The sequence below is a fragment of the Chenopodium album genome, chromosome 6 (genome assembly GCF_948465745.1).
Source record: "Chenopodium album chromosome 6, dcCheAlbu1.1, whole genome shotgun sequence".
Lineage (NCBI taxonomy): Eukaryota > Viridiplantae > Streptophyta > Magnoliopsida > Caryophyllales > Amaranthaceae > Chenopodium > Chenopodium album.
Window position 1 is genome coordinate 12,259,843 of NC_137839.1, and position 13,888 is coordinate 12,273,730.

The 13,888-nt window shown below is 34.9% G+C and overlaps 1 protein-coding gene across 1 annotated transcript; it reads right to left on the minus strand.

Moving 5' to 3' along the window:
* Nucleotides 1-63: 63 nt before the first annotated feature.
* Nucleotides 64-8,368, minus strand: LOC145635864 (uncharacterized). The gene is made up of 9 exons (XM_081687237.1): nucleotides 7,971-8,368; nucleotides 6,353-6,417; nucleotides 6,093-6,141; nucleotides 3,417-3,511; nucleotides 3,150-3,235; nucleotides 2,643-2,702; nucleotides 2,453-2,534; nucleotides 502-615; nucleotides 64-370 (listed from the first exon to the last, which is right to left on the minus strand). The coding sequence occupies exons 1-9, from the start codon at nucleotides 8,155-8,157 to the stop codon at nucleotides 209-211; spliced, it is 900 nt and encodes a 299-aa protein (XP_081543363.1). The 5' UTR covers nucleotides 8,158-8,368; the 3' UTR covers nucleotides 64-208.
* Between the last annotated feature and the right edge of the window lie 5,520 nt (nucleotides 8,369-13,888).

Genomic DNA, 13,888 nt, shown 5'->3' on the forward strand with positions numbered 1-13,888 from the left:
GTAAATTTCCAACAAAAGGAATTATCATTAAAAACAGCCCTGTAACGGGTCAAAACTAGTAAAGAAAAGAGAAAACATAATGAATAAAAGTAAAATGTATAGGAAACAAAATTTAATAATTTCACCATTATCACATGATACTGTGGCCTTTATAGCTGTTAGAATATCAATGAAATGAACATAGAACTCAATTAATAAAGAGCTATGACTAAAGTTTCAAGTTTTTCAAGGTAGATGTCAGCAAAGGAAGCTTGTCAGGTGCCCTATATTTGTAGTCTCTCTCCAAGACTTTGGCGGCAAGGGAATGCAACTCACTCTCCTTATCCTCCTTGTTTCGGCCTTTGGCCAGCTGCCCAATGGCAGCAGTACACTGTAATTAGATTAATGGAAAATCATTAGCAACTTAAGGCAACTTGCATGTAGATGTTAGATGTGATGGGCGATAACACAAATAAATATGCCATGTAGGAGGTAAGAATGGAGGGAAAGAACAAAACTGACCAAGCAAACACCATAAAGTGCCCTAGTGTTCTTGCCTCCCGTAAAATCTATGGTGGCAGCATAGTATTTCTTAGCTGTCTGAAGGTTTTCCAATCCTCCAAGAGTGTAAAGCACCTATGTAGCAAAAGAAAATCGAACATAATAATTAAACAGAAAAAATATCATTCTTAACAGATATTATAGGTAAGGTGAAAACAATGCAAGTCAACATCAATCAGGCACCAGGCTATTCAGTGATTCCATCGTCAACAAGGATAACAAATGGAAAGTGGGTGCAATATTTAAGAATCTTATCCCATGAAATAACTCTAACACATAACAGTCCTAAGAGAAAACATACACCATCCCCTTGGAAAATTAATACTACCTCTGATATTTTTAGTTGCAACTTTGGGGTATTATTTGTGAGAAATAAAATATTTCAAAGTTGCAACTAATAAAAATCGGAGGTAGTATTAAATTAAATACTCCATGTTAACTGTTATCACAATACATGATCCTAGTCCTAGCCACTACATTAGAGAATCAGCGAGATGAGAAATTGTGGTCATAGGTAAAGCCACTTAATGTTAGGGTTCTAGCCTCTAGGTCATGCGTACAACATAACAAAACAAGAATGGCTGAAAGTGTGATATATGCAATGACTAATTGTTTCCTTGATCTTTATATGGCTAGCTGCTCCCTTTCACATATGTCAGTGTCCCAAACCCTAGCTAGGAAGAAAAGGAAAAGGGGTTTGGCTATAGGAGGGTATTAGTCCATTCAGGATTTTGACAAAAATAAATAGGCCAGGTCAGTGATTGGTAATTAAAAGTATTAGCATACCCAAAATGCTAATTACAAAATGCCGTTCTAACTAACAGTTTCAAAATAGCATATTGGGTTTTAATAGAAAAATGTTTACATACCTGCCAAGCTGCTGGTTCATACACACTTTTAAATAATATGTTACTGATATATGCTAATCAAAACTATTGATCCAATAATTTTAATAGCTAATACAATTCTATATGTTAAGTGAAGCCATAGGTATTCAGGGTGTATGAGCGTATCATAATGACAGTCCACTCTTTTTCAATAGAATATCTCACTGATTTACATACCACACTTCCATGATAATTCTTCTCATTCGAGTGCTCCTACAAGGCTAAAACCTGTATTGGGTTGGGGCAGGTCATTTCGGACAAATCAAAATTGTTAGCAGCCTGAGTCAGGCTAGGGTTAGCAATAAACAAGGGTCGTTATGGGCTGAGTCAGAATATTTCTCTAAAACCTGCCTAGTCAAAATTTTGAACACTTTAGTCAGAACCAATTCTAGTAGGGTCGATAACATCAAAATAGAAAGGTTTAGAAACGTTTGGGACCACTTAATGATGAGTCCACACGCAAGGAACTGAAGGAAGCAATAATGAAAAAAAGTGAATTCATGTTATACTATATACTGCAAGGTGCTTGCTGTTATATACACATTTTTACTTGAAGATCACAACTTTAAGCCTTCAAGAATCAAGAGATAAAAAAAATGCTCTTTATCCACACTTGACAATCAAAACATCCCCAATTTTAACATTGCTTAATTTTTTATTTGACATGGTTTACTAAATAACTATACTGCATATGCCCACCCACTTCAAAAAATTTGTAGGTTACTCACAAGCACAATTTTATTCCAGAACTGCAAGGTATTCCATGGTAAATTGGTGTTGTTGAAACAAGGATTAGGAATCACTCAAGCCCTCAGATAATTTTACCCTTTACTTTATGGGATTTGGTTCGAGAAGTATCACCACTACCCCCAAATAATATGTAAAGGACTTTCAGGCCTACAATTCCAGGATGCAGGCTTATCTAGGTTAATTCTACTGGTTCCATTTCTTCCCCAAAGGTTCTCCAGTAAGATTACACAAATCCTCCAAAAAAGAACGGTTAGAAAAACAGTTAAAGTACTTACATCAGCATAGGCAAGGTGATACATAGGTACTGTGGGTTGAGCTAATATGAGCTCCTCGTAGCAAAAAGCAGCTTGCTTATACCTAATTACATAAAGCATAATGTTAAGCATGAGTAGGGAAGGAGTTTGTCAAGCAGTGTAAAGTTGGAAGCACATAAATTTGAATGAATTACGAGTCAAGATGCCTTACATCTGCAGTGAGACATAGATTTCTGCAAGTTCCCTCCATGCATCATTATCTGCCATAAATCTAGCAAAAACAAGACACAAATGAATGATTTCTCGAGATCTCAGATAAATTTAGTTGTAGAAACACTGTAATTGTTTCAAAAAGAGGGGAAAACACAATTACTATTTCAAAATAATAGGACACATCATTAAGATGGTCACGACATGCTATCTTTACATCACAGAAACATGCACTGGCAACTAAGCAGAAAGAATCCAGTTTTCTTAGTGGAAATGTTAAGAATTCTGGTTGGTTGTACAGAACTGGTATGCAAAAGTCTTATTATCATGTATATAGCTCTTAATTTGGAGAGAAGAAAAATAACATTTATTGATTTCTAATAAAAAGTTTCGACACTCTGTATAATACGATGATAAACACAAAAGTAATCTGTGGCTATCATTTCAATTGGAGGGAGTAGCAAAGTAGAGATAAACCATCAGCAATAATCTGATGCAAGAGCCTTACACTTTCAAATATTTGTTAAGGGATTCAATGGCCTTAAGTAGATCACCATTAGCCTTTGCCATGGCCACTTTTCTTTTATGGACCACCTACAGAGAAAAGATTATTAATGTGATTGCTTCAGAAATAAAATAAGTTCCCAAAACTGACTGCTTCTGTAACAGACAAGACAAATCAGAGGCAGTCAGGTATCAGCTCATTAAAAGTCCAATAGATGCAACAGTGATGAGAAACAGGAGGGTGTAGGCAACCAAGGCAAATGAAAATTACTTGATCAAGTGGATTGTCTTCAAGAAGACTTGAGTAAGCACTTTCTGCCTCTTCCCAACAACCCTTTGCTTCTAGCAACATAGCCTCTAACTTACCTGTAAAACATTCAACTTACAGAACATTAAAACTAAGTTTATAAATAGCCTGATTGCTAAATCCAACACTTAGAACAAGATGCAGCCTTTGTGAACAATTCAATACATAAAGTAGGTTTAGTTCATCACGAACGATACCAACTATGAAGCATAGAGCCTATGCACATTGGCAAACTAATGGTAAAAGAGCTGCCAAATTATAATTTCTACTATAAAGTATGAACACATATATGCACTAATGCTAAAATTCCCTTTAAGATCTCCAGCACATGTAACATTCAAAATAAATATCAATGTGATCCACAGTTGTTGAAGAATATGTCATTCCACTCTTTAGAGGTTCCAATTTCATAAAAAGCATTTGACATGGATCAGTCAACTTTTGCTTCTCCATTTAGTATTAAGTATCACACATGGGTACCTGTAACCATTCATGGTGTGGGATAAGAGACTGAAACAATAGGATAAGAAACCTTCGGTCGTAAAAGTAACAGAGGTCATCCAATACATATTTATAGCCGAAAAAATTGATAAAATTGACTATCAATCAAAGATTGTTAACAATGATTTCACCTTCATACTCACAGACAAATCAAAATAAAATCATGGGATCTACAGTCTACACTCAACTGCTCATTTTTGAGGACTATCTTACTTCTGGACAGTCCTAACGAGGAACTGTGAAAGAACATGCCTTTTCCAAAGAGAGCTATATGTATATTCTAATGCCTGAACTTTATTACACTAGGTTTATATTTAGAAAAAGCTATCCCATGTCCTTTGTGACATATTTTGTATTCTCAACAGACATACTTTTTTTTTCAATCTGTGAGTCCAAATTTGAGCCTTTTGTTGTCTAAGATTGATAAACCACATAGTATAGCATCCTGGTTTTGCCCACAGCATCAGTTCTTTCCTTTTGACCACATAATATGTCATATCCTTGGACCATCCTCTCTAACTTGTGGCAAATACTTCACATGAACTTTCTTGGGTGTCAATCTTACAAGCAAGATCTGCTTTATCTTAAAGCCTATGTTAAGATGTACCTAATTCATCACAATAATGATTAAGCTTCAAGTCACAATATTTTAATTTCAGGCCATCCTCCTCTATCACAACATTCCTTCAACCAAAAGACATTACCCAGACCTTAAGCACATATTGTGCTAGATCATTTAATAAATCCTCGTCTTCCTTAGACTTTAAATTAAACAATTAAAGCAGGTAACCACAACCACTATTAACACTAACAATTTGATATGATGCTGCTAATTAGGGCAGCAGAATGATTATGTGCTTTGGTTCACTCAAATGCATACATCATGCTCAAAATAAAAGACTCCATTCTCTCTTAGTTACATGTAGTGATCTAGAGATCTTTTAATGAGGCTTCTTAGACCATATAACCTTGTTTCGTCAGTTGGACCCAACAACATTATTTTCATTTGATAAGAGGTCCAAAACCAACACCATTACAGAATGAAATTACAGACCATATCCATTTTGCATATTAATATAGAAAATGCCTTGTTCTTTATGGGCGAACATTATGTATTTTCCATTATAAAATTTCACTGATTAATCAAAATTATTATGAAAAAAAAAAACAACTTCCTTATGCATCCCTTGTTCACATAATATAGACCAACTTGTTCCTCACAATATGCATTTGTTCTTATTATTGCTGTAACGCTGACAGATTTTTCGATTAGAGATAATCATTTGAAGATTAATAGACTTTCTGAGTAGTATGGTGTGAATGAGTTGGAAATCCAAGGTTAAGTAACATACATGTGTCTTTCAGCATTGTGTTCTTATCAACATTCTCAGCAGTAGTGAGTGGCAACAGACATCAACAAAGAAAAACTCAATTGCAAGTGGATATGCATTAACTGAACATAGGCATAGAAATTCCATATCAAACTATATGTAATTTACATTAACATTGACCTTTTAAATAACGTAATAACAAATGGAATGCAACATCTAGCTTAAGTGACCCTTGCACACAATATGGATTATGAACCATGAGTTTGTTCAAAACCCAATTTACTTTTGAATAGAATGAAACACAGTAACATATAGCAAATACCCATCTTTCTTAGTTTCTTGATCATATTCGCCAACAAATAGATCAGTCTGCTTCCATCAAAGAATGTAACTCATACAAGTGTGACCTATCTCACTCTAAACCTAAGTTACTTGCCTCACAATTTAATATATAAATAATTAAAAAAAAAAAAAAAAAAAAGACACAAATTTGCTTCAAGTCTCTTAATACAATGTATTAACACAAACAAAAGTAAATACCACAAAACATTTTTATTTTTATACATAAAGGAGAAAAAAAGATAACAGGGTACATGAGAAGTCACACAAATGTTGAAGGAATCAATAGGTTAACATAAACATCATTGTGTAAATGTAAAACCCAATCTCTCATGATCCAATAAAAATTAACAAATTACAGTTTATCTTCTCATAAAAACAAAGAAGACCTGTATCACTGTATGCAACAAGCTATCAAATGTAATTGATAATGGAGCAAGTAAAAGCCAAATCAATAGGAACAACTCACCAACTCTTTTGCTGTCTGGGAATTTCTTGCTCAGAACTTCAATGCAGTCCTGCAAAAGTTTAACATCAATAGATCCATAAAGGAAAACAAATGACAGGTAATTCAACTCTTGTGAGTTGTAATTAAGAAATAAAACCAGCTTTATCCATTTGGTGAGTATTAAGCATATCTTGTGGGGCAAGACAATGACTTGGGAAGTTGGGGTGAACTAAGCATTGATTAACATATAAACATAGATGGCATAATTCACCGCCACATACCCTTGCTGTATCAAGAGAATTACGGTCCATGGCAGCAATGGCAACTTGCTCATATAATGTCCATTCTACAAAAGAGAATAAATATTATAGTTAGATAAGAGACCTAAAACCCATGATTTAAAATTTCTACACAAAACACAAATAATAACTACCAACCAGTACAAATTACATATCCTATTTTGTAACCTATCCTTTAATCTGGTACTCATGTAATTGTTATACCCTTAACCTACTTAAGAAAAGTAGCATAACTAATTCCACAAGAGATGAAAAGACAACATTTTCTCAAGAGAAAAGTAGGAAAAAGTAAATATTAAACTGTATAAATTAGGGAAAGTTTTCCTATTTCTGTCTAGCAACAGTAAATTTAATTTTCAACAAAGTTGCTAAAGATCACAACCTAAGCTCATTTGCTCATAAAAGTAGGCACACAGAGAGCTATGAGGTGGATATAGGCATATAGCCCCAACTTTTACTAGACAAAACAATGAAATTAGAATCTGGATCTCCTACTTTGTAGCATAAGATAAGCCCATTACCAAACTGTTGCATTATCTAAGAACTATCTTAAATCACAATCCAATAAAGAACAGTAGTGGCAGAAGTAGCACACACAAACTGTCCTTTGAATACAGAATAAGGCAATTACAAACCACACTGAACAATAATTAAGGAAAACTCAACTTAGTAATTTAGTATACCCCAATATATATCTGTACTCTCTGACTCTCACATGGGGGAGCCTGAAAATCTTTGTCAAGTGTTAACAAATAATTTCTCAAACTTATAGTGTGTACGGCTTAGAAGATTTGGGGTGTAAGGATGATGATCCTTCTATCATTTATTTGGATACAAAGAGGAGAAAGAGGAGAGAAGGGAAAAGAAAATAAATATTTACTTTGATAAACCAAATCCTTTGCAAAGCTTTGGAGGCAAAACACAAGCCCACTCCACCGTCTACCTGACTACCCTTACCCTTACCCATACCGTCCCTTCCTAACCCTTCAACATTGCATCCAAGCACACAATTAGAAACTCTCACACAATTATACTCACCAACTAATTCCTGTCACTTCAGTAAAACTGGACTACATCAAAGATTAGTCTGCGATTGAATTTGAGCAACATAAATTTTTTTTAGCCCATTATATGATTATAACACTACTAATCTTAGTGCAATAAATCACCAAATTCCAATCCACGATGCATCTAAAGTTCAAATTTAATCGTTAATATCTGGAAACAATGTCCCAATCAAACAATACATCAAAATTGGAATATGCTTATCACAAAGAATCCAAATTAAATCCAACATCAATGGAAGTAAGCAAATTTCGAGTACGATTGCAAGCATAAAATTATTCGAAAAAAACCCCTAATCACCAAAAAAAACAACAAATTCCAATCAACAATACATTTAATCAAAAAACAACCATTAATTACCAAAACTCCAATCACCTACATGAAAATTGGAATATACCCAACAATAAATACCCAAATTAATGTCATTAATCAATGTAAATAACCAAATTGATGAACTGACAATCAAATTAAAACCCAGAAAAATTAACCAATACCAAAATACAATTAAAACAAATTCAATTGAATTCGACAGTACCTTCATCCGCAAGAGCAGATCGATTCTTGGGGTCATTCAAAATCGTTAATCCATGCTTCAAAACCTTATCAGAGCGTCGAATTTTGAGTTTACGAACCAAACAAAGGTATTCCCAAGCACCTCCACCACCATGCTCAACTTGAGATTCTAATCTCTTCAACTCAGTCTCGTCTAATTTGGTCACCATTTTCTCTCTCTTAAATCTGATTTTTCAGTGTTTTGTGATTGAGATTTGAGAAATAAAGAGAGAGAAATCGGGGAGATTTGACTTGCAGTGGTTCAGGGTGCTACTGCTACTACTTGGTTGTGTTGCTGTTATTAATCATGGATCCTGAAAAACCAATGCAAGCTCCAAGATTTTTGTGTTTTGTTTTTGTTGTGTATAATTTTTTGGGATTAGGACTTTTTGCTTTTGTGGAGCACCCAGTCACCCACGGACCACGGATGGGTGCTCCATGGGTCAAGGGTAAAGGTAGGCCAGGCGTCAAGGTTGTAGCCAGAAGACAAATATGCGTTGATATTGGAAGCAAAACAGGCTTTGCCTTATGCGTACCAAACTCTTTGATGAGATCAAGAGTGTATTTCTTTTGAGATAAGAATATGTCTTGCTGTGACCTATCAACTTCCAACCCCAAATGACCTATCAACTTCCAACCCCAAGAAGTATCTTATATTCCCCAAGTCTTTCATGTGGAATTGGGAAGCCATGTATTGTTTTACTTCAATGAGGAGAGATTGATCATTACCTGCTAAGAGCAGGTCATCTACATACACCAATACAACAACAAATGATTAATTATGCTCTTTGGTGAATAAAGAGTAATCAGCCTTGGATTGAGTAAAGCCAAATTGCTTAAGGACTGGAGATAATTTTGAAAACCATTGTCTTGGATCCTGTTTCAAGCCATATAAAGACTTCTTGAGTTTACATACTTTTGCAGTGTTAATGCCTATCACATCTCCTTGAGTGTTGACTTGAATTCTGCAATTCCATCCTGTGTATCTAGTTGGCATGCTCATATACACATCCTCCTCTAAATCTCCATGCAAGAAAGCATTCTTCATATCCATTTTCCATACCACCCAGTTTTCAATGGCAGCGGCAACAACTAAGAGTGATCTTACTGTGCTAATTTTTACCACTGGGCAAAAGTTTCTTCATAATCGATTCCATATCTCTGCCTGCACCCTAGGACTACCATTCTTGCTTTGTGTCTTTCTACAGTGCCATCTGGGTTCAGCTTGGTTTTGTATAGCCATTTACTGCCAATGGCCTTTTTCCTACTGGTAAGTCAGTGATTTCCCAAGTTCCATTCTTCTCAAGGGCTGTGATCTCTTCATTCATAGTTATCCCCCATTTTTCTTCCTTCACCTCTTCCTTGAAGTGAGTAGGATCAGATTGACTGACAACCTGACTCAAGAAAGCTGCAAATTGTGGCTCTACTATAGCTGGAATTGAACTAGAAACACAAGTGGCATGAGCCCGTTTCTTTCCCATATCATACTCTGCGGTCCATGATGGTGCTAACCTTTCTCTGGTTGATCTTCTCAGATCAATTTGCACAGCTGGAGGCTCATCTTCTTGAGCTGACTGGTGGTCATCCTGATCACTCATTGCATTCTGCTCTACATCAAGATCAAGAGCATCATTCTATTCTAAATCTGATCTTTCCAAGTTTTCTGCATCAGTCTCATGCTAGTTATCCTACTCCCCCTGAACTTCTACATTCTTATTCTCATGTTCATCACTCTCTTCTTCATCAATAGCTAGGACATTTGATGGGAACTGAATATGTGCAGGAACATGGTATTTTTGAGTTGAGGACTTCCACTGTAGGGAAATATCTTCTCATAGAATTTGACATCTCTTGACACAAACAACTGCTGATTTGTGAGGTTCATCAGTTTGTACCCTTTTTGGTTATGAGCATAGCCTAAAAACACACAAGGTACACCTCTTGCAGCAAGTTTGTCTTTGTTTAGAGTTGGGTTATAGGCTATAGCTAGACAACCAAACACTTTCATATGTGAGTAGTCTGGTTTCTTGCCAAACAATTTTTCATAAGGTGATTGTTTTTTATCAATTCTATTTGGGATTCTGTTGATAATGTATGTAGCTGTCAATACACAATCTCCCCAAAAATGGAGTGGCAATCCTGTTTGAAACCTCAGGGCTCTTTCCATCTATAGGATATTTCTATGCTTTCTCTCAACCCTTCCGTTTTGTTGTGGTCTGTCCACACAAGATGTTTGATGTATTGCTCCAAGATCACTGAAATACTCCCTACACTTACTATCCTTGAATTTTAGGGCATTATCAGATCTCACTATTTTTACAGAGGCATGAAATTGATTTTTTGCAAATTGTATGAAGGTTCTAATAGCACTATATGCTTCTGACTTCAGTTTCAACAACTGCACCCAAGTAGCCCTAGAACAATCATCAACTATAGTTAGGAAATATCTATGATTTCCTTTTGTCTTCACCCTATATGGACCCCAAATATCAATGTGAATCAATTCAAACAAATTTTGAGCATGAGATTCACTAACAAAATAAGGAAAATTTGTAAATTTATCCATAGGGCAAGTCAAACACACAGTATCATCGACAAATTTAGAGTTAGATACACAACCAGTTTCAACAATTTTGCTCAAAGGAGCATGTCCTAGCCTACTGTGCCACAAATTGCACATATCTAGACTAGTTTTATTACATTCTGGCTTCACTGCATCTCCTTGCAACTTCTTTTCATCTACTCCTTTCTTCTACTAATTATTCTTCCCAACATCTTCAAAATAGAATAGTCCTCCAGCAGCTTTACCTGTTGCTCTTATTGTTTGAGTTACATAGTCCTGAATAGTGCACACTTCAGAATAAAATTTCACTTCACAGTGTTGTTATCTTTCATCAATCTTCCCATAGATATTAAGTTATGTCTGAATTCAGGTACTGTAGACACCCATTTGTGTCTCCCCAAAACCAAACCTAGTGATGAGTACCTTTCACATCGAATCATGATCGAATGAAGTGAAAGTGTGGAAAGTCTAGTGTTGCAGATAGTTTTTATTTCTTTTCTTTCTCTATGTTTTTGAAAACCTATTTTAAGAAAACAGTCAATCCAGTTTGGTTTTGTCCATGACAAGTGTCTAATAATAGTGTATTTGGGTCGGGTTCGAAAAGAGCTTTCCAACGATATATTATAAGCCCAATTCCGATGAATAATGAGGAAGTTATGACCAAATTACTAAAGTGGGCTCGGTTTGATATTTATATGCGGCCCAATGATCTAGAGGAGGGCCTAATATTAATTTATCATTCCTAATGCAATTAGGATTGATTATAGGCTTCTAGATTCTTCTAGAATGTTCTTTTGAATCCTAATTTAATTAGCATTGATAAATTGACTTTAATTGACTTTTAAGAGTTTTAATCAGAATAAAAGAAGTGTTTTTAAGGAAAATACGATTTTTCCCTCTCGTACGGCTAAATTTTATCACATTAAGAAAACGCGTGGAAATTTATTTCCAGCGTCTGAGGACAGGACCAGCGCCTGGCGCCGTACCTGGCGTTTGGCGCCACGCGCGTGGTTGGCGTTGCGATCGTGTTTTATTCTTTTCGAAACTCTGATTCGTTTTTTATCATATCCGACTGATTTTCTCTATAAATAGCCTCCTAAAACCTCTGTTTTCAATCATCAATTTTCATCAACAACTCTCTAATTCTCTTCTCTCTCTAAGCTAAAGCTTATTCTCTCTCTCCCTTTTTCTATGCTAGCCTTTTGCATACAAAATTCTGCATTCACAAGATCTAGAAACACCTAGCCAAGTTCGAAGTTGCCTTCGCCCTAGACGTGAAAGGTTTTAATTTCTGAGGGTTTGGTCCCAAATCTCTCTTTCAATTTTTTAATTTAATTGCTTGATTATTATTTTCCTTGAAGTTATAGTGCGTGTATTTTGTTATTAGAAAGAGGTACGAGGCATCCAAGTAAGTGCATTAATTGATTTATTGATATTATGATTATTAGAAATCATGTCTAGGTTATTATGATTCCAAGTGTCATGTTAGGGCGTTTTGATCTTCCTAGTATCATGTTTAGGGTTTTGACTATAATTTCTAATATCAAATATGACAATTGTGATTCCTGCGATGCTTCCTATTTTCTTTTCTAATATCCATGTTAGTATCATGTTAGGGGTTAAAGCTTTGATTTTTATTGTTTAGTGACATGCTAGGGTTTGTTATTAATCATGCTAATATCATGCAAAAAGCTAGTCTGGCGCTAGGTCTGGCGTCTAGCGCTAATGATTGGCGTCTGGCGCTAATGCTTGGCGTCTGACGCTAATAATGTTTTATTCTTTTTGAAACTCTGATTCGTTTTTTTATAACATCCGGCTGATTTTCTCTATAAATAGCCTCCTAAAATTCTGTTTTCGATCATCAACAATTCTCATAAAAAATCAACAACTATCAATAACAATTAATTTTCTCTAGTTCTCAATTCTCTCTCTCTTCAAGATTCTCTTGATTTCTCTCTCACTTTTTTCTAAACTAGCTTTTTGCATACAAAATTCCGCATTCACAAGATCTAGCCTAGCCAAATTCGAAGTTGCTTTCGCCTTAGACGTGAAAGGTTTGACATTTCTGAGGGTTTGGTCCCAAATCTAGTCTAAACTTTCTTAATTCTTTCTCTTTCAATTATTTAATTTAATTGTTTTGATTATTATTTTCCTTGAAGTTACTAACGTGTGTATTTTGTTATTAGAAAGATATACGAGGCATCCAAGTAAGTGTTTTAATTGATTTATTGTTATTATGATAAAGAAATCATGTCTAGGTTGTTATTTTGATTCCTAGTATCATGTTAGGATGTTTTTATTAATTTGATGTTTAGATGACAACAATAAGTTTCTAATACCATGTTTAGGGTAAAGAATATAATGTCAATTATGATTTCTATGATGCTTTTTATTGTTCTTCCCAATATTCATGTTAGTATCATGTTAGAGTTAAAGCTTTGATTTTTATTGTTTAGTGACATGCTAGGGTTTGTTATTAACCTTGTTAGTATCATGCCTAGGATCTTGCTATTATTATGCTTTAACATGATTATGATTATTTTAATTGTGATGATTATTATGTTTATTATTATGATTATTATTATGTTTCTTGATATATATTTATTGTTATTGCTTGATCACACCTTTTATGCATGTTTAAAAGGAATTGGTACTTGTAATCACGCTTAATAAGATAATTAATAATCTTGTTTAAGGTTAATTTGATTATAATTCAAGTGATCGCCAATAATAGCTTTGTTTGTGCATTAATATTCAACCAACATAGATAAACAGGTTTAGGGATAATCCTATTGATTGCATGTTATTCAGAAAGCGCACATGAATACGATCAGAATAAAGTAAAGGCCTATTATTAGGGCAGGTTCAATCTCTTTTAGGTTGGATTTTTACCGTCATCCCCGAACTACCAGTCATGGTTGCAGACCCATTGGATTGAACGATCTCCTGGATCGTTAAGGGGTGTAACCTTCACCTCGTGAACGGTTTACAAGTTCCTAAAACTTGTTGGAGACTCTTTTGCTCTATCTTCTTTCCTTTTGTACGCCGCCGTACTTTAGTGTATGATCACAGTGGGATTCAAGTTAGGGGTAATGCTTGAAATATTCCCTACAATCACGCCTTTTATGCAGGTTTAAAGGGAATTGGTACTTGTAATCACGCTTAATAAGATAATTAATAATCTTGTTAGGGTTAATTTGGTTATAATTCAAGTGATCACCAATAATAGTTTTATTTGTGCATTAATATTCAACCAATATAGATTGAACAGGTTTAGGGTTAAACCTAATGATTGCATGTTAGTCAGAAAGCGCACATGAATACAAGAAGAATAAAGT